The 25,122-nt window shown below is 39.2% G+C and overlaps 1 protein-coding gene and 1 pseudogene across 2 annotated transcripts in view; one reads left to right on the top strand and one right to left on the bottom strand.

The window, feature by feature from the left end:
• PBLD (phenazine biosynthesis like protein domain containing) overlaps positions 1–25,122 on the bottom strand; it is a 45,039-nt gene that overhangs the window by 17,621 nt on the left and 2,296 nt on the right. Inside the window, exons 2-3 of one of the 2 annotated variants that reach the window (XM_075533664.1) lie at positions 18,633–18,684; positions 2,981–3,113 (exon numbers count right to left, since the gene is read on the bottom strand). In XM_075533664.1, the coding sequence (XP_075389779.1) occupies positions 2,981–3,064 (84 nt within the window). In that variant the 5' untranslated portion in view covers positions 3,065–3,113; positions 18,633–18,684. The remainder of the gene's footprint in view (positions 1–2,980; positions 3,114–18,632; positions 18,685–25,122) is intronic. The other variant, XM_075533663.1, reaches the window with a different exon arrangement.
• LOC142429967 (U4 spliceosomal RNA) lies at positions 22,839–22,968 on the top strand (annotated as a pseudogene).

Raw genomic sequence — 25,122 nt, 5'->3', positions numbered from 1 at the left:
CACTTTATGGAGAGAAAATGCCAGTGTGGATTGCAGGGTTGCACTCCGCTACAGGGTTGCAGACTCAATGCATTGTAAAAGTGAGCTGAGGACTCTCTTGATCACCATTTTATGGACTTTGTTATTCCCATAAATCCATAAAGCTAGAGCTGTTCTTGACCTTGGTTGCACGCTGGAATCTCTTGGGGAGCTTAAAGCAACAATGACGTCTGGGTCCCGCCCCCAGAGATTCTGTTGTAATTGGTCTGGGGAGCTTTCCAGGGGATTGTAATGTGCAGGCCAGGTTGAGATTCGCTACACTCCAATGTCGCAACACACACTTTGCCCAGCTTAACATGACTTAATAGAAACCATCAGTTGCTTACCAAAGTAATTCTCGGGAAATCTATTCTTGCACGAATGGCTTGTAGTGCAAAGATGCCTGATCTTGGTTCCTACCTCTCAGGAGACCAAGCTGCAAGGCATGTTTGATTACTTTGTTAATATTTATCCTAATCAAAGTTACTTTGTTAATATTTATCCTAATCATAAAAGTGAGATACAGTAAACTAAATTCTCTCTATGCTGCCCTATAGATACTTATTGCCATCGAGAAGCTGCCAACTCATAGCGACCCTGTAGGAAAGAGTAGAATTGGCCCTGTGCAGTTCCAAGACTGCAACTGTTTATGGAAGTGGAGAGCTGCCTCTTTCTCCTGGGGAGCAGCTGGTGGTTTCAAATGGCTGACCTTGCGGTTAGCAGCCCAATGAGTAACCACTACGCCAGCAGGGCTACCTTCATCCTACCAATCTGCTTAATCCCTTGCAAATCCCCTTTACTTGATCCTGAAAATATTTTCTGTCTAAATTATAGGTAATTGCCATGAAGTCAACTGTGGTTCTGAGCAGCCCTGTAAGACAGAGGAGAACTCCCTAGAGGAATTCCAAAGTTACAACCTTGTAGAAGCAGACTGCCTCATCTTCCTCCAGTGGAGCTGCTGCTGGGTCCAAACCACCAACTATTTGGTTAGCAGCCAAGAGCAAACTTTTGTGCGACTCTTTGAATGAACTATAGGTAAAGCGCATGATATTCAATCAGAAGACTTCATGTTAAATGCCATGTTGGCCATATCCAGTCGCACAGAATGAGGGCTTTGAATCGGTTCAAATTAATTCAGTTATGGCTGACAATATGAAACTGGGCAGGACCAAATATTGGTGCCTGGAACAATAACCAAACAGAAAGCTGGAGGAAGAATTCCTGGCCTGTGAGTCTGGAAAGAAGCAGAACCAGCGGTGGGAGACTGATTGCTGCCAAGACTCCGGAGAACAACACGCCTTCGAAGCAACACAGGCAGCCACCATCTTTGAACAGGGCACCATGGTTTCTGACTTTACTGATCAAGTGATTTGCAACATGGCATTGCCCTTGTTTACTAAGAAGGAGACTACATTTCTAGTAGGGCACTGACCTGTAACTGTCCTTGTTTTCTTTCTTATTTCAGGTCCCCAGAGGGGGAAAATTCTGGTTCATGCCAGTTTTGAGGTATCGCCCAGTGGCATCATCGCTGGGCAGAAGTGTTGCATGCAGAGTGACATCCAAGTGATTGTCCATAAAATGTTTGTGTGGTGTACAGAAATACATTATTTTTCATTTTAAAAAATCCCTGCAGTTAGTTATAACAAAAATATATCTTTTTGACAGCCCAGTACTAGGTGTACCAATATATCCCCAAGGTTCAAACTCTATGCTAATTTACTTCTGAACCTGCTGATGTGCCCCAGTCAGGGCTTTCTTTCTTACCCAGTTACAAGGCCGCTTTGCATCGCAGGCATTGTTCTGCATGTGCTATCTAAGCATGTACTGCTGGCTTTGCTGGCGTTGTTATTGTCACTGACTTTGTATTGGCTACAATATTATGGTTACTATTGTTTGTGAACCTATATCAATAACTAATTAAAGAAAAAGGAGAAAATCAAAAAGGGCTCTGGCTGAGTTACCTATCATGTAATTCAATGTAGAAAGATTCTTACAAAGCAATATTGTTAGTATGTATATAATCTAAGAGATAACACAATAAAGCAATTTACAACTACATATATCACATATTCTTTTGTGTGTGTATGATAGTTAAGGTTTATTGTGCCAACTTGGCAGAAAAACACATGTGGGATTAATTGAAGGGTGGAGAGATAAATGGTTTTGTGAGTCTCCCCCTTTTTTTAAATCATTTTATTGGGGCTCATACAACTCTTATCACAATCCATACATACATCAATTGAGTAAAGCATCATACATTCGTTGCCCTCATCATTCTCAAAATTCGCCTTCCGCTTGGGTTCCTGGAATCAGCTCATTTTCTTTTTTCCCTCCCCTTCACATATTATTCTATAACTAAAATGTATCATTAAAATTGACAATAAGAATTGCTAAGGATCTGGCCCAGGAGGAGGTTCATGAAGAGGAAGGGAGTGACCCCATGAGGCCCCTCACTGTGACACCAGCCCAAGTTACACCCCTGCATTAGCAAGAACCGGTTCAATGACTGACACAAAACGCATCTAACCTCGTTCTCGTTAACAAAGCAAAGACCCAGAGCCTCAAAGGGAGCCCTAGTTCTTCTCTAAGGGAATCTTCATTTCACGAAGCTGAACCTAGCGTGGAGTGGCACAAAGAGTTAAGTGCTAGACTGCTAACCGAAAGAAAGTCGGCAGTGTGAACCCGCCCAGAGGCCCCTCAAAAGACAGCCCTGGCATCTGGTTCTGGAAGGTCACAGCCTTGCGAATCCAGCAGTGACTTTGCACGCATGTGGGCGTCATGCGTCAGGACTGTCGCCACGGCAACCAACTACCAGGTATAAGCACTCGTCATATCATTGAGTCAAAATCTATTTGCAACAAAAGCCAAAGAGAGAAACTAACAGGGTCTGGTTTTTAAAAAATAATAGTTGGTTCTAAGAATCGAGAATTTCAAGCACTGCACCTCAAATCCAGGTACTTACATTCTCTAGGAGGCAAACAGCAGCAGGATTCCCACGGAATGCTTTCGCTGTGAATGCATCTGCTATGAAAATGGGAAGCTTCATTTTTCCTGTAGGCTGTTTTCTGCGAGCTCTCAAGACTGCTGCTTTCTTTCTAGTTGTTGCAAAAAATAAGAAAGTTAATGTTCAACTTGGTGTACAGAAGCAACTAGCCGTTTCAAAAGTCCCAGATACAAAGTTCCCAGATAAATTTCCCACTGGATACAAGTCAAGCAATTACTTCTAACACCCATCCTCTATTACAGAGGTTCTAAACCTTCCTAATGCCTCAACCCTTTCATACAGTGCCTCATGTTGTGGTGACCCCAACCATATAATTATTTTCCTTGCTACTTCATCACTGTAATTTTGCTACTGTTATGAATCATAATGTAAATATTTGATATACAGGATATATTTTCATTGTTACAAATTGAACATAATTAAAGCATAGTAAATAATCACAAAAACAATATGCAATTATATATTGTGAAATATTTATTTCTAGTTACAAATAAATGAAATTTTGACTTAAAGCCTGGTGTAGCAAGGGTAGCAGTCTTCACACCAGGTACTCTTATGTGGGCGTATCTGCACGTGGGCGGACCCACCTGGAGAAGGTAGAGGAGCAGTGTCGTGGTTCCTAAGACCATCGGAAATAAGTGTTTTCCTATGGTCTGAGGTGACCCCTGTGAAAGGTCGGTCAATCCCCAAAGGGGTCGCGACCCACAGATTGAGAACCGCTGCTCTATTAGTTTTCACCTTCTAAATGAAATTGATTAGAAAATACTGGATAAATAGAACTTTCTTTTCAACCTTTCATTGAGTTTGCACCGTACACCTATAACTTATCACCATCATATCCTTTCTTCAAGTAGCCCAAACCAGCCCAGGCCGTGTTCAGTGAACCGCACCAAAAGCTGACGCTCTTTCAGTGGTGATGACGACCCTTTAAAGACAATATACAACCCTTCTAAATTACTATACTTTTATCATTATAAACTATAATGATGTCATAGTTATAATACAAGATTTCATAATATAATAAGTAGATTGTACAATAGTTATAAAATTGTAACTATATAAAATTATGATTAAAATTTAATAAGGGCAATACATAGGATCCTTTGCTTTTTCTAGTTAGAAAAAATGTGCTTAATGTAAAAAATGTGGAAGACAAAATCACACATTTCAGCAATAACATTAATATTTTAGGAAGATGGGTTTTTTTCATCAAAAATTTCCCTACTTAACAATATAGCATAAATGTCTTCCCAGGGCACCAAAAGCATTCTTTATAACAAGCTTTAGGTATGCTATAATTTTTTTGGCCATTTCCCCTTTGGTTAATATTTGTTTCCATTTTTTCACTTATAAACATCATGTATCCATCAAACCCTTTGACTATAAATCTTGGTCTGCATCGCTGATCATTTAAAGATTATAATCCTTAAAGTAAAATCCCTAGTTCAACAAAGTATGAAGATATTTTACCCTATTAAAAACCCACACCAAACCTACTGCGATCAAATCGATTCCAATTCATAGCAACCCAATTGAACAATGTTGCTTAAGCAATAGAATAGAACTGCCCCATAGAGTTTCCAGGGCTGTAAATCTGTATAAATGCAAACTGCCGCATCTTTTCCCCAAAGAGCAGCTCGTCATTTCTAAACCAATGGTCTTTCAGTTAACAGTTGAGCACTTTAACTGCTATGGCCCAAAGGCTCCACGTGTTCCTCTCAACCTTCAGAAATTTATTTAAGTGTATAAATTTACAATGTGAAACAAATTTACACACCATTGCTAATCTGCTAGATAAGAAATAATATTTTGAGTTTTCATTTTTTCTTGGTTTATGCTAACTCAGATGGTACAAGGCATGGAGTCAGCTCTCTGCTTTGCTTTTCTGCTGCAATATCAGCTCCGAGGCCCCAGGGCAGGGAGGGAGGCATTTATCTCTGAGGATCTATCTTCCTTAATTCTCCTTAAAATTAATTTTTATTTCATTTCTGTAATAGTTGGCTAAATTCTGACTGAGACGCCTCCCATGGAATTGGGGGTGGGGGCGGGATTTGAAACTAGTAACGCTTAAGCAACTTACTTTTCTGTACCTAATTTTTAAAGGCTGGCGAAAATTCAGGCATCTTGGTTAACCTACTGGCTGGTTCCTGAACTGCAACCATCAGACAGGGCACTGTCTTCCAAAGTTTGTTATATATGACCCAAATAATTTAATTTACACCTCCTCCTTTTCGCTCACATTCCATTTGGATCCCTAGAGAGGCTGCATATGCCCCGCAGTACTGCCAAAGAGATACTGTGTCTACCCAGAAGGTACAAGCTCATATATCTAAAGGCCTATGATTTCTCAACCACCCCCGTGTTTTCAAGGAGCCCTAGTGGTGTCATAGTGGGCTGAGTTGGGCTGCTAACCACAAAGTCAGCATTTCAAAGCCACCAACCACTCTGGGAGAGAGAGACGAGGGTTTTTTGCTCCTGTAAAGATTTACAGCCTTGCACAGGTTAGATATATAGGTGCCCCCTCCCAAAGGCACAAATAATAGAAAGGTGGGTGAAGGGAGACAATGGACAGTGTAAGCCACGAAATAACAATAATAATATATAATTGATCAAGGAGTCACAGGGGTGGGAGGGGGGAAATTAGGAGCTGACACCAAGGTCTCAAGTAGAAAGAAATTATTTTGGAAATGATGATGGCAACATATGTACAAGGGTGCTTAATACTATTGAATGATGGATTGTTATAAGATTTGTAAGAGCCCCCCCCCCAATAAAATGATTAATTAAAATAAAAATGATTACAGCCTTGGAAACCCTTTGTGACAATTCTATTCTGTCCTGGTAGGGGTGCTATGTGCCAGAATTGGCTCAATGGCAGCGAAATGTCCATGTTTCTGTAGCTCTCTATTTTGAAAGATTGCCTTTTAATTGCCATGTTAGTCTATGATTAGAATCACCTGTTAACAAAATATACATAACAAGTTAAAGTCGCCTTCAACAATTCCGTTACACAGACTTCCAAAGAGATCCCCTTGGCCTGTGGTTTGCGGCTCCCTCGTCTTGTTCTGTGGCTTTACCAGGCAGGAACTCCCTTTCTCACTGTGAAGGCTTGGTTTCAGAATTCACAGCCCCAGTTACGGGAAGGCTTTCTCTCCCAGTCAGCTCTGAGGGAACCCCTAGTCGGATTCTGTGGAGATCTCCATGGGCCTTGGCATCTCTCTCTGGTCACTTATTTTCCTCTCTCTCTTCCCTCCCCCCCTCCCTTCTCCAGAAGGTTACAAAGGAAAATAGTTTCACACTCAACAGTTTACTTATGCAGGTTTGGTTCATGACAGTAGTTGCAATTCTGTCAATGGAGTTTCACTCTTCCCACATCCTCCCTGGGCTCCCAGTTTCCATTCAATCGTCTCTCTTGCCCCTTTTGCTTTCTAAACTTTGTTTTGGGGCAACTGCTGCCCTTTATAGCTTGGTGATTAATTGTTCTGAGGAGCACATTCCTCACAGGTGTTATCGTTCACTCTGAAGGCCTGTCTTTTATTTACCTAAAGGGAACTGCGAATTTCACATTGAAGGCCATAGTCTCAAGGCATTCACCAGTATCTATCAAACCAGTACATCTGGTATTTCTTCTGGATTTTTCATTGTTTTCTACATTTTTATCCCACTCTGTTCTGGACCTCCTTCATTAAAATTTTTTATTGTGGATTGGGTGAAGGTTTATATAATAAATCAGTTTTTCCATCTAACAGTCCATACACATTTTGTCATCTCATTAATTGTAATCCCCACGATGTAACATCACTTGTCCCACTTATGTTTCCCATTTTCATTACTCCTTCTTTCTCAACTCTTCTGAATGGTGTCCTGAGTAAACGCTGTCCTTTTGATCTCAAATGGTTGATTATTCTAAAGAGTGGCTACTTCCCTAGTAAAATTGTCACCTGGTAGACCTTACTATTGCTTGACTGACAACTGAGCCATGTGAGTGAGAGCTGGCCTCAGGATAACTAAGAGTCCTAGTCTTGGGAGTTATATCAGTCTATCCAACCAGTAGGCTTGGTCTTTTTTATAATTTTGAGTTTTGGTCTTCATTTTTCTTCTCTATTCTGGATCTCCTAATGTAATCATTTTAGAGCAGTCAATAGTGGTAGCAGGGCACCATCTAGTTCTTGTGGTCTCAGAGTCATGACGGTTGAGGTTCACAGGATCCATTGGATTGTTTCCATGCATCTTTGACTCTTTTCACTCTCCTTTGCTCTAGACAGGGAGAAACTAATAACTGTAACTTAGATGATGGCTGACTAGCTTTGAAGATGCCAATCCCTACTTACCAAAGGATGATATAGAACACTTTGTTTTCCAGGACTTCCTGTTGTGACCCTGATCAGAGCTGTTGGTAATCCTCCCCCAAGCAGCATACATGTACACAAAATAACATTATCAAAGAGCCGGCATCCCACTCATAGAATGGTTTTATTTTCTACTTTATATTATTATTTTTTATTTTTTGTACTTTTGTTCTATAATAATACTTTCATTATGTTTTTGGAGCACTCCCGCATTTTCTCTTCCTTTTCCAATGTCAGTTGAGGCTTCTGAGAATATCCATTCCCCCCATCCAAAGACAGGCAGTCCTTTAGATTCCATCACATCCAGCCAAACCACGCCTTCTTCCCCAGTGCACTGACATGACCACATTCCTGTTGCTAGAGCAACAGAAATCAGTGTCCATACCCATGCCACACCCAAGTCCTTTGTCTCTTTTGTCCCTACACATCCACCCATTAGCTCTTCCTGCTCTCCCTTTTGCTTTGTGAAATATATTTCCACAGAACTTATTAATTCTGATTACCCCTCCTCAAATTCATTTACCCATTATTTCTTACAAATTTGTTGGCTTATCCATCACCACTTCTATTTTATTTTTGCTCTTCACTACTTTCTCCACATACATACCCATTTTTCTCCCCTTTCTTCCATTTCACCATCATATATTTTCCAGCTTCTATTAACAGCCCCTTCACTAAACAGCTTTCACTAAAGAGCCAAATACCTCTACACAACCCAGCAGATCACACCACTAACAGCTGTACCACAATGCTGAGGAAACAGCAGTCAACCACAGAAAAATCAAGAAAAATAAAAACATCACCCAAACCTAATGGAGTACTCTGAAACTCACTAAGAGGCCCTGAAACTACCAGACACAGAACTCAGAAGAATGATGTCTAGGTCCTTTTAAGAGAAAAATAGAAGAAATTGACAAACTAAAATCCTTAAGCTAAAAGAATATCAGAAGATAAACAAGAAATGAAAGAATTAAGCAACATAGTAAAAGACCTGAGGAACAGAAGAGGAAAATCCAATCAGTGAGCTTGAAGGTGGGGAGAGAGATTCCCCAACAAATCATCACAGGTCCGGTAGGCGCAATTGTACAGCAATAATAAGTAAAGATTATAGTAAAGTCATAGAGAGCATGAGAGATAGAGGAGAGATTGGAATAATGGAGTCAGACACAATTCATGGAAGCATGCTCACCTCAGCCACACTCGGTGGTCCTCGTGGGGGGAGCCCGGCACGAGAGCAGGAGAGAGCCTCAACTTTATTGCTAACCAAGGGTTATATCTCATTAGGGTAAGGTGACCCGACATCACGCTTTGGGCGGGACAGTCCCGATTTTTAGCAATTTGTCCCGCGTCCCGCGGCGTTTTAAAAAGTTCCAATTTTTGGAAAGAATGCACGACAAGCTAGGGAATGGCAGGAGAACGGGAAGGGAATATGCGGTTTTCGGCTGCCATATGGCTATTTCGCCAGGATATGAGTTTTATATTATTTTTGTTAATTTTATAATGTTAAACTTTAATAATATCAAATAATTGTTGAGAACTAATTATCAAGAACTGCTTATCAAAGTTCGCATTACTGATCAGTTGTTAGAATTCAACCACCAATGAACAATGGCATTTTTGGACTTAATGAACAATGCCATTTTTTGGCATTGGCAACGAGGAAAACATTTTGTAATTGTCTCTCAGACAATACACATCGTACTACGCGCTAGCGCTAGTTAAACAAGTGATGTCAACAAATCAGCTATTCAGATAATTTAGGAAAGTAATTTATTTAATACATAAATTTTCTTGAATTTAGAAGACAGTACTCATATTATTTATATTTTATAGTGACGGCAAAAAGTCTAGTGCCGGCCTTAAAAGTGACACTTACGACTTACTTTATGGAAAATTCAGAGAAAAAATAATACAAGTTAGTATTGTTATTATTTAGAAAGAAATACAGGATTAAAATTAAAATGATTTTAAAAATATAGTTACTTTATAACAATCAAATTAATTTAATTTATAAACTCACAATAAAATATGTTCATGTAATTATGTACCTACTTGCTGTGCTTTTAAGCAATAAGTATATCATTTGTAATATAATTTTTAAGTTATTTTTTTGTAGATTTTTAACATAATGAGTAAGAAAAGAGGATGCAAATTCAACGATGATCTAAGAAGTGAATTTCCTTTTATTAAAAAAAAAGCGATTACATGGTAAAATGTGAGAAATGTAATGGTGAATTTTCTATTTCACATGGCGGGAAGAATGATATTTCAAAGCACTCGGAGACACAGAAACATAAAAGATATTTAAATACTGCTTCATCTTCCTCCAAAATATAGGAATTTTTTCAGAAAACAACTTATGGAGAGGAAGAAAAGAAATTAACATTAGCAGAATGACTTATGTCTTTTCATGCTATTAATCACAATCATTCCTTCAGATCTATAGACTGTACATCACAAGTTGTCAAAAAGTTAATCAACAAAAAATTTGCCTGTGTTAGAACAAAATTCGAGGTAATTGTGTGTAATGTGCTTTTCCCATATGCATTTTCAGAATTAAACAAAAATCTAAAAAATTAATTTTATATCCATATATTCTGATACATCTAATCATAAGGATATAAAGTTATTTCCAACCATTATTAGATTTTTGATTCAGAAACTGGAATGAATATAAGAATTTTAGATTTCGTTTCTGTGCCCGGCAAAACTTCTGAAATAATTTTCAGTTCCATTATTAATATTTTGGGAAAAAACAATTTAAAACATTAAATGATTGCATATTGTTCAGAAAACATGAGCCCAAATTTTGGAGGAAAAGCGAGAAGAGGTACAAATAATATTTTTTATAAATTAAACAAAAACCTTAATCAAAACATTATTGGTGTTGGTTGTGCAGCACACATATGACATAACGCCATTCAAACAGCTGCTTATATGTTGCCCATAGATGTGGAAAATATTGTTATTAAAATATATTCTTATTTCTATATATACATTGTACATGTTGAAATGCTTAAAGAATTTTGTGAAACTGTGGAAGTTGAATATTAGAAAATACTTGGATACAGTAAAATGCACTGGTTAGCTCTTTTGCCTGCTGTCGAAAGAATTTTGAAAATATACGATCCTTTGAAATCCTAATTTCTATCACAGGAAATTTAGAAGAGTTTTTTGAAAAAGAATCTTCAAAAATTTGACTAGTTTGTACACAATCAAGCAGCTCTTTTTCAAAACGCTATAAAACTTATTGAAGGTGACAAAATTTCGGTAATCAAAGTAGCAAATTAAGTTAAGAATTTAAATTTTCAGTGTCAAGAGCAGTTAGAATATAATTTTCTTCCGTTAACTATCCGTAATAGTATAAATCAGCTAGAAGAACAAGGTACAATAAATCGTGCAGATATCATGAATCACAGTAAAAAGTTCTATAGTAACTGCACAGATTATTTAGAAGAGTGGACGGTACATTACAATGATATTTAACATTTTCTTTGGGTTACATTAAAACAAGAACTAAATTGGAATGATGTGCAAAAATCATTTGATCATATTACTCAAATTTCCCATATAGTAATATTTCTGAAAATTATATTTTTAATAAGGTATCATTATTTTAAAATATATATTGATAAGAAAAAGGTTAAATCTTGGGTATCAGCAAAAATCACAACAAAGAACAAATGGTTATAAATATTTCATCATTTTGAAACAAACCATGTTCCATACAATGATGCACTAAAAATTGTGAAATATGTGCTGTCCTTACCAGGAACTAATGCTGCGACTGAACGTGTTTTTTCTATGGTAAATAAAGTGTGGACATCAGAAAAATCACAATTAAATGTTGAGACTTTGAAGGCCATTTTATGCGTGAAATATAATTTAACAAATTTTTTAAAATTTAACAAATTCTTGTGAAAATTTTCATGACCTTTTAAACAACGACAGCAATCTACTAAAAAATTCAAATGAGAAATGTGCCAAAGAATAAAAATTTTAATGTATTATATTTGTAAATTGTACTTATGTTGAAATTTTAAAATATATTATAATACTATTTTTGCATTCTATGAAAATTTTTGTTGCTCCATATAGACCAAATTTTTAATCAAGAACAATCCCCCCTCCCCATCAGTGGTGTCCCACTTTACCAATGTTAAAGTCTGGTCACCTTACATTAGGGGGGCATGATTACAGGTAACCACACATTACAGGAAAGGGCAGTACAATAGGCATACACATGTCCATGTTTAGGGGTATACACGTGACAAGGGCGGACCCTAGATTCATGATAGTGGCCTAACCTTGGCTACCCTTGGGTGGATTTGACCTCTCTGGGGTTTCCTACAAGGAAACAGACAACTACTATTCTTATCAGAAGGGTGTGGACCCTTAGGGAGAATACTCTGACCTATTTCTGATGACCTCCAAGTGTATAGTCATTCGCAAGCAGCTAAGTTTGGCATATATTTGGGGGAGACAATTTGGGAGAAGTCCTTCTGTTTCCCACACTTGAAGACAAATCACTCTGACTACAATCAATGAGAGAAACCATCAACAACAACAACAAATTAGAAGAAAGCCTAAGAATGATGTGGAATACTATCAAGAGTAAGCTACATCTCATCAGGACTCCACTACAAAAAGAAGAAAATCTAGAGGGAAAACAGTACAGAAGAAATCATAAAAGAGAAATTCTCTAACATCACAAAGAAGAAAATAATTATTCAAGAAGCTGAGAGAACCTCAAATAGAATAGATTATAAAAGGAAAGCATCACAATATATTGTAGCAGTTGATTTCCTCAATTTCAAGGAAAAGGAGCACATCTTAAGGGCAGCTAGGGAAAGGAAAGGATAAATTCAGAATTCTCAGCAGGAATTATGCAGGCAAGAAGACCATGGAGTGACACATATAAAACTCTGAAAGAAAAAAAAAAACCCTGCCAACCAAGGATCCCATATCCAGCAAAATAATCCCTCACACAGTTGAATGCCTTGGCATACTCAATAAAATACAAATCTTCCTGATAGTTTCTGCTTTCAGCCAAGATCTATCTGACATCAGCAATGAAATTGTTTGTTCCACACGCTCTTCTGAATCTGGCCTGAACCTCTGTCAGCTCCCTGTCAATGTACTACTGCAACCATTGTTGGATGACCTTCAGGAAAGTTTTTTTTAAACATTTTATTAGGGGCTCATACAACTCTTATCACAATCCATACATATACATACATCAATTGTATAAAGCACATCTGTACATTCTTTGCCCTAATCATTTTCTTTTGTTTTTTCTCTTCTTTTTTTATATTTTATTAGGGGCTCATACAACTCTTACCACAATCCATACATATACATACATCAATTGTATAAAGCACATCCGCACATTCCCTGCCCCAATCATTCTCAAAGCATTTGCTCTCCACTTAAGCCCTTTGCATCAGGTCCTCTTTTTTTCCCCCTCCCTCCCCCCTCCCTCATGTGCCCTTGGTAATTTATACATTGTTATTTTGTCATATCTTGCCCTATCAGGAGTCTCCCTTCCCCACCCTTCTCTGCCGTCCACCTCCCAGGGAGGAGGTCACATGTGGATCCTTGTAATCAGTTCCCCCTTTCCAACCCACTCACCCTCCACTCTCCCAGCATCGCCCCTCACACCCTTGGTCCTGAAGGTATCATCCACCCTGGATTCCCTGTGCCTCCAGCTCCCATATGCACCAGCGTACAACCTCTGCCCTATCGAGTCCTGCAAGGTAGAATTCGGATCATGGTAGTTGGGGGGAGGAAGCATCCAGGATCTGGGGGAAAGCTGTGTTCTTCATCGGTACTACCTCGCACCCTGACTGACCCATCTCCTCTCCTAAACCCCTCTATGAGGGGATCTCCAGTGGCCGACACTTGGGCCTTGGGTCTCCACTCTGCACTTCCCCCTTCATTCAATATGGTATATATATATATATATATATATATATATATACATATATACATATACATATACATATACATATACATATACATATATATATACACACACACACATATATATACATGTATATATATATATATATATTTTGCATGATGCCTTATACCTGGTCCCTTTGGCACCTCGTGATCGCACTGGCTGGTGTGCTTCTTCCATGTGGGCTTTATTGCTTCTGAGCTAGATGGCCGCTTGCTCACCTTCAAGCCTTTAAGACCCCAGACACTATCTCTTTTGATAGCCGGGCACCATCAGCTTTCTTCGCCACATTTGCTTATGCACCCATTTGTCTTCAGCGATCCTATCATGGAGGTGTGCAGTCAATGATATGATTTTTTGTTCTTTGATGCCTGATAACTGATCCCTTCGGGACCACTCGATCACACAGGCTGGTGTGTTCTTCCATGTGGGCTTTGTTGCTTCTTAGTTAGATGGCCACTTGTTTATCTTCAAGCCTTTAAGACCCCAGTCACTATCTCTTTTGATAGCCGGGCACCATCAGCTTTCTTCACATTTACTTGTTCACCCAATTTGGCTTCAGCAGTTGTGTCGGGAGAGTGAGCATCATAGAGTTCCAATTTAATAAAAGAAAGTATTCATGCATTGAGGGAGTGCTTGAGTAGAGGCCCAAGGTCCTTCTGCCACCTTAATACTTAACCTATAAATATAGACACATAGATCTATTTCCCCATCCTCATATATATATTTGCATGTACATGTCTTTGTCCAGACCTCCATAAATGCCCTTTGACTCCTAGCTCTTTCCTCCATCTCCCTTGACTTTCCTCCTGCCCTACTACCATGCTCCGTCACCACGTGGGCTACAGCTATACCTCTTCTCTACGTAACCTTACCCTTGATCATTCCCCACCAGGTCTGCCACTCCCCCTCTCTACCATTTTGGGTCCCATGTTGTTCCCTTGTCCCTGTGTTTGTTAACACCACTTCCTTACCCCCCTATACCCCCCCACCCTAAATCCCCCCGGAACTGTTGGTCCCATTGTTTTTCCTCCAGATAGTTCATCCAGCCTGTCCTATTCAGACAGACTTGTGGAGACACTAACATGCATGAAAACAGGACAACCCTCCAGATTCCTTAGCCCTCAAACCTAAACAGTGGTCTGAGGGGCTTAAAGAAAAAAGGAGGAAAGTGAAACTGAAGTGGACTTGGAGTCTTGGGACAAACAAGTTCACTTCAAACAATAACAACAACAAACAAACAAACAACAAAAAAAAGAAAACAGGACAGAAGAAAACCAAACAACAGTATACAACCAGACAACAAAGCAACAAAAACAAATCACTGACAAAGAACAAAGCAAAACATTTCACAAAAGAAAAGCTTGTATTTAGTTCAAGGATCATTTGTTGGCCCTTAGGAGTGCTTTCCAGTCCAATCTGTTGGGGCACCACGCCCTGGCCCCAAAGTCCACTTTCAGCATTCCCTGGGGACCTTGCCACTCCATTCCCTTGCTGTTCCGCTGCACTCCCCCAGTGCTTTGACCTTCAGGAAATTTTTAATGGCAGATGTTATCAGTGATACATAAGTGCTGAAAATAAGAAATAGTGGTCTATAATTTTATTTTTTGGTGGTGTCTTTACCTAGTTTTTGTTGTTGTTGTTTTGGGTATCATAGAATGAGTGCAGAAATATTCCATCCATTTCCGTTCTTGAGAAGTTTAAATAGAATTGGTGTCAGCTCTTCTCAGAATATTGGGTAGAATTCACAAGTGTACTGTAAGTTGGACATTCTGTTGGGTCACCTTTCTTTGGAATGGATACAAATATGGATCTCTTCCAGTCAGTTGGCCAAGTAGCTGTCTTCCAAATTTCCTGACAGAGTGAGTGCTTCCAGTGCTTCTTCAGCTGTTGAAACATTTCAATTGGTATTCCATGAATTTCAGGAACCTTGTTTTTAGCTAATTCTTTCATTGCAACTTTAACTTTTTCCTTCAGTACCATTGGTTCTTGCTCATATACAATTACCTGAAATGGTTGAATGACGACTCGTTCTTTTTGATACATTGACTCTGTGTATTCTTTCCATCTTCTCTTGATGCTTCCTGCATGATTGAGGTAGTTAGTTTATTATGCTGAGCTGGCCAATAAACACATGTGAGGTTAATTGAAAGGCGGAGGGATAAATGGTTCAGTGAGCCTCGCCTTTCTAGTTCTCGGGTCTCTTGCTTTCTGATGGTCAGACCAGGGTGTAGTTACCTTAGCAGTCCCCTGCTTCAACTTACAAGGCTGACTTCCTGCAAGACACTCCCAAGGAGAAGCCACATAGACCTACCCCAATGCAACCCTAGGTGCTGGAGCAGCCGTGTGGAGACCCCTGTCAGGGCTGAGATGTTTACACATTCACTGATTCAGCTTTCCTCCTGCAGTCAACATCATTGCATGTGTTTTGTGAGATGGAGGAGTACTTTGTGGACTAGTGTTCGATATGAGTTAATGGGTTAATGTTGGACTTGTGGGCTTGGGCAGCACTGGATTGGGATGTTTTCTTGATGTGTACTTAACCTTTATATAAAACTCTCTCTTATACACGAGTCTCTGTGGATTTGTTTTTCTAATGTATCCAGACTAACAATGATTCAATAGTTTACCACAGAATTTTTCAAGATTGCAACACAAAGCTTGAATTTTTTCTTGAGTTCTTTCAGTTTCAGATATACTGAATGTGTTCTCTTTGGTTTTTAAATTCTGTGTTTCCACATTTCATTAATTATAATATTTGACTTTGTCTTCTTGAGCTACCCTTTGAAATGTTGTATTCAGCTTTTGACCTCATCCATTTTTTCATTTGCTTTAGTTACTCTGCTATTGAGAGCAAGTGTTTTTTTTTTAAACATTTTATTAGGGGCTCATACAACTCTTATCACAATCTATACATATACATACATCAATTATCTGTACATTCTTTTCCCTAATCATTTTTTTTCTTTCCTTTTCTTCTTTTACATTTTATTAGGGGCTCATAAGAGCAAGTTTCAGAGTAATATATATATGGGGCCCTGGTGGTGTAGTGTGTGTATAATATATATACAGTATATAATATATATTATAATATATATACTATAATCACTCACTGCCATAGAACCAACTTTGAGTCATATATATCACCTATAAATATTGTTTTACTGGTACTTCTTTTTTTTATCAATTTGGATATATTTCATTTCTCTCATCTATTGATCTGGCTAGGGCTTCCAATACAATACTGAATTGGACTAAAGATAAAGGGCATCCTTGTTTGACTCCCATTCAGAAGGGAATGTCTTCCATCTCCATTGAGAATAGTCATTGATTTTTCCCTTCTATCCCTATTTTAATGAACATTTTTATCAAGAATGGGTGTTGCATTTTTGTCAGATTTCTTCAAACCTTGATTTGATCATGTGATTCTCTTGGTTTATTTATATGCCAGATTATATTGTGATTTTAATGAACCATCCTTGTGTAGCTGGTATGGATCTCACTTAATCATGACACATTACTTGGGGGGGGTGTTGTTTGGTTCTATTGACTAAGACTTTGTTGAGAATTTTTCATGTAAATGCTTGAAAATAAGAAATAGTGATCTATAATTTTATTTTTGGTGATGTCTTTACCTGGCTTTTATTGTTGTTGTTTTTGGTACCATAGAATGAGTTCAGAAATACTCCATCCATTTCTATGTTCTTGAGAAGTTTCGATAGAATTGGTGTCAGCTCTTCTCAGAATATTTGGTAGAATTCACAAGTGAAGCCATCTAGGCCAGGACTCTCCAGCTGTCAGCTCAGCAGTAATCTTCTTCAGAAAGCTTTCTCTGAAACTCCAGATTATGCTAAATGGCTTCACACTTCACTCCTTAACAATTTATGTGAAACCTACCTTATCACTTTCTATATAGTTTAGTAAAATTTATCTATATGTATGTATGTATGGATTGTGATGAGTTGTATGAGCCCACCAATAAAATGATTTTTAAAAATTTATCTATCTGCTTCTGAAATCAGACAGCTTTATTTTATGTACTTGTGTATTTTGTTCCACTGGGCAGAGCTTTCATAGTACACATTTTTCCCACTAGGTGAGCATCAAGCAAATCACTCTGAGTTAGTGCACCCAGAGCGCATTGGAAAATGGACTAACAGGTTAAAATATAACACCTTATTATTATTTGTTATCCCTTTGACACATTTTAAATTTGTTCTATTTTTTAAATTACTTTCTGCTTTACTTTGGATTAAGGTTTTTCTGGGTTTTGTTGTTGTTAATTGAGTTTTTATTGTTGTTTTGGTATGATTTTCTCTACATGAAATCTAAATAGGTAAATTTACATAAACAGTAACTTGATTAATAGTTTCTTAGGGTTATGGCAAGGAGATTGGGGAGAAATGAGGAACTGATTATAATGAGAACAAGAATTAAAAAATGTTCTAAAATTGATTGTGATGATTACACAAGCCTGTTTTAATATAGTTAAATCACGAATTGTATGGCATGTGACTTACATATCAACAAAACTACTAATATATTCTTAAAATTTAAACCTATATAGCAATCTAACAATTCATTTTATAGATTAAGCAGCTGAGGTTCCAGAAACTGAATTAACCGTCTCATAATTCCCACAGCTGGTGGGTAAGTGTCAGACCAGATTTGGAACCTAGGCCTGTCCAACTCTCTTGTTATAAAGAAAATTCAAGTTTTGCTACTGATTTTCTTAGTAAAATTTGGGCCACGGCCGGTACTTTCTTTTCCAATTGTATTTCTTGCTCCATTAAAACAACAGCAACTAACTAATCTTGCTAGACTGTGGTAAAAGTAAATTACTTAAAATGACCCTGCCTCCTCACCAACCCTCTGATTTGCACACTTGTCTGTCAATCAACCCAAGCCTGTTGCCATGGCGTTGAACTGGACTCATAGCAACTGCACAGGAGAGGAAGCAGAACTGCCCCAAGCGGGTTTCCAGGTGCTCATCTTTATGAAAGCACTCTTTCTCTCCTAGGTTGGTTGGTGGGTTCAAACCACAGACTTTCAGGTTAGCAGCTAAGCTTCAATTACTGTGCTGACAAGTACATATAAATGGAAAGTTATTAGTATATGATACACTAAAAACAGCATTATACATAGATTTAAATTCTTTTTTTAATCATTTTATTGGGTAGATTTAAATTCTTTAAGGGAGTATGATGACAGTGCAGCGGTTCTCAATGGGATTTTTTTTGGAAGGAGCTACCACTTATAGCTATTGAACAGAAATCATTTCAATACTAGTGATACTTACAGGTTAGGATGGAGACTTTGTCTGTGGAGATGTTGTCAGGAGAGACTGATCCCTGAGGAAGAACATCATGTTTAGTAAGGTAGGGGGACAGTGAGAAAGAGGAAAGCCTTTGACAAGATGGATAGATACAGTGGCTGCAACAATGGGCTCAAAGAGAAGAACAGATGTGGGGATGGTGTAGGACCAGGCAGGGTTTCCGTCTGTGCAGTCCTAAAGAGGCAGAACCAACTTGCTGGCACCTAACATCAACAGCGATTTTTAAAATTAGATAAAGTTTGCTGCCTTCCTTTTGAGTTTTTGTTTGTTTACTGAGAATAATGATTATTAAAATTGAATGAGGTCTTTTGTTTTCCATAATCTGAGAATAAATTTAGATAGCAAAAAAGTATCAAGAATGTAAATTAAGTAACTAAGTCTTGACCTAAAAGCAATTTTGAATCATATCTAAATATAGTAGCTGTATGTATAAATTGAAGTATAAGCATTTCACAAAATCTTAGTAAAAAATGTTTAATATTGAAAAACTGTTAGCTAAATCACACTTAGAAATTTATGGATGCATTTTCTTGTTTTTAGCTTATTTGCTTTTTGTGAAGGCAGAAAGATTATGATAATCCAGTTTTACAGTGTTTATATCCAATTTTTAGGGTTAGGATTATGTGAACAACTATCCCCCACTGCCCCCCACTTCCGTGCACCTTGAGTGCGTTTGCAGTCAAGGTGCTTTCCCACTTCTGGCGCAGTCTGACGAGCTCTTGTCCTTGGATCCTACAGGGAGGTTTCCTTTCTGCTGGTGCAGCCCATGATCACGTGTTCCTGTTTTAGTTTCCTCTCTGTGATCTGGGCCCTTCTAGTTCCTTCTCGTTTTTTTCATCCTTTCTCTCAACACGGTTCTTAACAAGATCCTCCCCAGGTACCTCTCCTCTCTATGCTAATCAGAAAGCAATGGCAGGACCAAAAGGAAGACAAAGAGGAGGGAAAAGGCCCTAAGCAGAGAGAGCCCTTGTCCCCAGCAGTTCTAATCATCTCTATGGAAACAATTCCACTGAGATTGCTCAGGGAACAACACTCTAGGGCTTCCTGGAACAATGGTGACTCATCTAACCAAACTGTCTTGATAGAATTCAATTTGGAAATATCAGTAGTTGATGGAAAGGTGAGTTCAGTTTTTTTATTTTTGTTTTCCTAGCCAGTACAAAAATGAGAGATCTTATTTAGTACTCTTTTTTTAACTCAAAATTTCGTATTTGCTGTAATTATAATACAAAAGCAATTCATATACTAATTTCAAGTCCTTCCTAAGCATTCAAGGAGGCCTGGTGGCATAGTGGTTATATATTGGCTGTGACCCACAAGGTCATCAGTTCCGAACCACCAGCCCCTTTGAAGGAGACAGATGGGGCTTTCTATTCCTGTAAGCATTTACAGTCTTGGAGACTCACAGAGGTAGTTCTATCCTGCCCTATAGGGTCACTATGAGTCAGCATCAACTTGATGGCAGCAAGTTTGTTTTTTCTCTTACTAAGCATTCAGAGTGCTCAGCTCATAGAAACGTTGACCCCAAACACAAGAAGAGCATGCAGCTTAGTAGTCATTCATTCATGATTTGAGGACTGTACCCCATAACCATGCAACAGAAGTACGTGCAAAGAATGCCAAATGCAAGCAAGCAGCTAATAAATTGTTTGAATTCAGTCAAGGAGTGAAAGGGATTACAGAATTCCATTGACCAAGTCAGGTTGAATGATTGAAGGGATGAAGTAGTGATAGAACCAGGAAGAAGGACCCCATCTGAAGTTTGATTGCTTTGAGCTTTATTGTTATAGCAATGATTTTTTTTAAAGAAGTGTGTGCTTAGTGTACCAGGATTATTGAGTTTCTGGCCTGTTCAAAATTTTCTAGTCAATAAACTGGTAACTAAAGGAGTCCTGGTAACACAATAGTTAAGGGCTCTGCAGCTAACTGAAAGGTCTGCAGTTCGAGCCCATCATTAGCTCCTCTGGGACACACACATGCGCACACACACACATCATTAGCTCCTCGGGGACACACGCACGCACATGCACACACCCCGTGGGCGACCTGCTTCCGTAATAATTTCAGCTTCGGGCCTTCTCTGGGGCAGTTAGGTCCTATGGGATCGCTGAGTTGGAATCAGCTAGATGGCAACGACCCTGGACAGCACACAGGCCTCCAGGGTTTCTCGGGGGAAGCAACTTCAATTTGCTTAAAATGATGCATCTGTATTGGTAATGCCAGGGAAGGGCTTGAATTAAACAGAGAGAGGTCGTCTGACAACCGATGGTCACCATGTTCAACCCGCTCTTGACCTCGGACCGCAGCAAGAACCACAAAGGCCACTTCCAGGCTCCCTGGCACGTGCGCAGGAAGATCCTGTGGTCTGCACTCTCCCAGGAGGAAGTCGAACGTGCACCACGCAGCCAGCGAGGACGCCACAAAGGGCAGCCAATCGGCGAGGGGTCCAGGTGTGCAGAGATTAGTACGGCACCTGTCCATCAAGCGGTGCAGCACGAGAACACCAATGCTATCAAGGTCCACGTGGACATTCACCCGAGCAAGATGGCCATCACCAGGCTGAGTTAGACAAAGAACGCAAGGCCAAATCTCGACTGATTGGAAAAGAGAAAGGCAAATACAAGGAAGGGTTGTTGAGAAAGTGCAGGAGTGCACACTGGCTGCTGTGGGACACAGCTGATTGGTAGATGTCCGGGGCGACGCGTTTCTTGGGAACGTTCTTCCAGATGCGTTTGGAACATGTCGTTGCCCTCTTGTTCAGCGATGGATGTGTGGCTTTGTAACTTGGCCTTAGCCATTTCAATTAATTTTATGAATAAAAATGGGAATGTTTCCTCATTTCAAATGGTATTTTCAGTTTTTGTAAATAAAATCCACTATCAAGAAAAAACAAAGAATTAAACATAGAGAGAAGGAATTCCAAGGATTGTGTTAATACTCTGATTTAAATCCAGACATAATCTGTCTTTATCTGATAAAATGTTTGTCATGTTTAAAGAGAATTTCGCATATCAAATGTACAAATGTGCATGATACAATGGAGGTATGTATGGGTTGTGATGAGTTGTACCAGCCCCCCAATAAAATGATTTTTTAAAATTTTGCCTATCAGAAAATTTGACTAATTGACCTTATAATTCTAATTAATATGCCATGGAGTAATTGATTTGATCATTTTTAGTTTAAAGGATAAAAGAAGTTTATAGATAATGTTAGAATGTTTGGGACTTAAAAATCAGCATAGCTGTTACTTTTATTTATTAAATTTACCAGAATTGTAAGTACCCAAGAAAGTTTTTGCTTGTTGAACAGGGTAAGGGATTAAAAGGCTTCTGAAGTGTCTTTTTTTGGAAGTTGAGAAAGGTTTGTTTTTTTTTAAGTTAAGAAATGCTTTATTCCTGAAGTGTCCTGATTGTATGAAATTGATAAATGAAGTTTAAGATGTCTGAAAGAGTTTAATGAAATTGCCAGGGAATATTTTAACTGTTCAAACTGTGTTAATGGAACAGTAGTCGAAGAAAAGTACAGCCAAATGTACCCAAACTACTGGATTAGTACACAAATAAGACTTGAAAGTAAGTTGAAAAGACTTAAGGATGCTTTTAATGTCTACCAGACACCTAGCTGGATATTTTCCTGTGCCTAGAAAACTGTCATAGACACTGAAATGCCACAATTAGCACCTCCGGGTTAAAAGTGTCTCCATCTCAACCTACTTTCCTAACACACAAAAGCTTAATTTGTTCCAGTTTTTCCTTGATCTGGATATTAGCTAGTAAGAAAGATGCACACATTGAAGCTTGCCACATCAATCTATTGTTTTTATTTCTACTTTTGTTCTTCTTATAGCCATGCCATTAAGTTCTTAAAGTGCTCCTAGAGAGATGAAATTTCAGCAATACTACTTTAAGTAGCTAGACCACTAAGCCATCCGTCGCTTTTGAGTTGATTCCTATAAACAGTGCTCCTTTAGGGCGAGTAGAACTGTCCCCAACAGTTCCCAAAGCTGTACATGCTTACGGGAGCCCATGGCCACATCTTTCTATCACAGAACAGCGAGTGGATTCAAACCACCAACATTTCAGCTAGGGTCTGGGTGTTTAAACACTGTGCTGCCAGACTCCGGCTGAGTAAGTGAATCATCCCACATTCTTAAAAAATTTTAATATAAGCTTTGCGCAGTGGCAATATCGTAGCCAATGAGGTTTACCCGAGGCGTGATTATTGCTAATTGAAAAAAAATTTTTTAATATTATAGGGGACTTTGTTGTTGTCATCACGTGAATTTTTAACTCAGAGTCGAACCGTCCCATTGATTTTCATGGGGTTTTTTTTGTTTGTTTGTTTGAACTTATTATGATTCCGAGGAAAGTTTTCAGAGGAAATTGGTTGTCCATTCAACAATTCAGACATACATGGGTATAGTCCCCACAACATAATAGCGCACTTCCGCTTCTTTCCTAGGTTTGCCCTTTCCATTCAGCCTTCTTTCCTAAACCATTCCTGCCTTCTGCGCCTTTTCCCTGTCCAAATGCTACCCTGGTGATCTCCTTCATTTGGTGGTGCTGAGTGGGGCACCTTACACCCTGGTGTACATTGCTCACCTTGTGCGCCTGTCTGGACCATAAGGATAATTGTGAGGATGGCTCAGGACCAGCCATGTCTCATTCTGTTGTACACGGCCTGTGTATTGTTTGTCTTAGGAATGAATGATTAAGGGCTATAATCTTGGAGGTTCCACCAGTCTCTGTCAGACCCATAAACCTGAACTTTTCTTGATTTTGAATTTTGCTCTGTTTATCTCCCTCTTTCCAGAACCCTCGATTGTGATCCCTTTCAGAGCCCTCAGCAGCAGTAGCTGAGCTGCCACCAGTAGTCTGGTACTCTGGGCTCACAGTGTAGAAGCTGAGGTTTTCTGATTTCCTTAGTCTTTGAACTAATTATTTCTCTTTGATTTTTTTTTTCCACTCCTTTTCTCTGGATCAGGCGAGACCAATGGTGGAAACTTAGGTGGCCACTCACAAGCTTTTTGAAGACCCCAAAGTAAGATGTTGAACACTTTTTGTGATCTTCAAGACGTTTGTGGGAAAATGTCTATTAAGTTTGCCCCAAAGATGAACCAAGGCCAGGCCAGAGTAGGAAAAGGAGAAGCTTATTCTGTACTTCCCAGGCGAGATTCACAGACTCCAGCAAGAGTCAACGAAGTCGCTCTGGGGAGAGAGTGTGGAGAAAGGAAAGGGAGAGAGATGGGAGCCCTGAACTCCCAGGCAAATTCCAGGGGCCCCCATCGGGAGATCCTAGAAGTCAAGCTTGATTATCTGTGTTGGAAAGCAAATTTTAAGCTGGTCAGGAGGGTAAACAATAAAGGGAGTGGGTAGAAACAGCAGGTGGGCCGCCTCCATCCATAAAAATTCTGACATAGGGTGGGGCCTTGATCCTGCTGCCTGGTGCCCAGGCAGATTGGCTCATTGATCCCCTGGGGCCTTTTGAAGTTAGCCATCTTGGTCTTATAGGGGTAGACAGACTTTTTCTAATGTCCTCCCACAGGTCCTTGACCCAACAGTGTCATTTTCAATGATGGAATTTTTCTGTGAACTTTGTGTAGTTATTCGCATTATGCCAAGTGACCTACCTCGCTGTTCCAGTGACAAAGGTTCTGAGCCTACCAAGGGTCCTCAAACTTTTTAAACAGGGGCCAGTTCACTGTCCCTCAGACACGTTGAAGGGCCAGACTATAGTTTACAAAAAAAAAAACCATGAACAAATTCCTATGCGCACTGCACGTATCTTATTTTGAAGTAAAAAAACAAACTGGGTAAAAACACCTGGTGTGCCAGATAAATGTCCTCGGCGGCCTGCTGGCCATAGTGTGAGGACCCCTGCTCCAGACTCAGTGGCATTCCTTCCAGTTGCTAGTTTACGGCTAAGGAGTTTACTTATCTTTGCCCTGTTTGAGCTGTAAATATATCCCTGTATGACTGAGCAAACAAATATGTATGTAGCAATATCGGCCAAGCTTATAATGGTTGTGATTGCAGTCCCTTTCATCTTCCTGACAGGGTTTTCTAGGTTGTAATCCTTATAAGAGTAGATGGCTAAAAATTGAACTGTCTGGATGAGTTCAGTTCCAGGCTTAAAGTTTACATACCTTTGCCCTTGGGGTTGCTTGAGTGGGTTCAAAGTGGCAAACTTTTAGCTATTTTACCAGCTGTGCTCCCATTAGATGTCTTTCCAAACCAAAACCATGGAGTTCATTTGGACTCACAGAGACACTATAGGTAAGGTGACCAGACATCCCGCTTTGGGCAGGACAGTCCTAATTTTTACCAATTTTCCCTGTGTCCCGCGGCGTTTTTTAAAAAGTCCTGATTTTTGGAAAGAATACACGACAAGCTAGGGTTTACGGTTTTCGGCTGCCATGAGGCTATTTCGCCAGGATATGGGTTTTATCAAT

The sequence above is a fragment of the Tenrec ecaudatus genome, chromosome 16 (assembly GCF_050624435.1).
Source record: "Tenrec ecaudatus isolate mTenEca1 chromosome 16, mTenEca1.hap1, whole genome shotgun sequence".
NCBI classification, from domain to species: Eukaryota; Metazoa; Chordata; class Mammalia; order Afrosoricida; family Tenrecidae; genus Tenrec; species Tenrec ecaudatus.
Note: the sequence above shows the minus strand (reverse complement) of the source record. Positions and strands in the feature narration are given on the sequence as shown.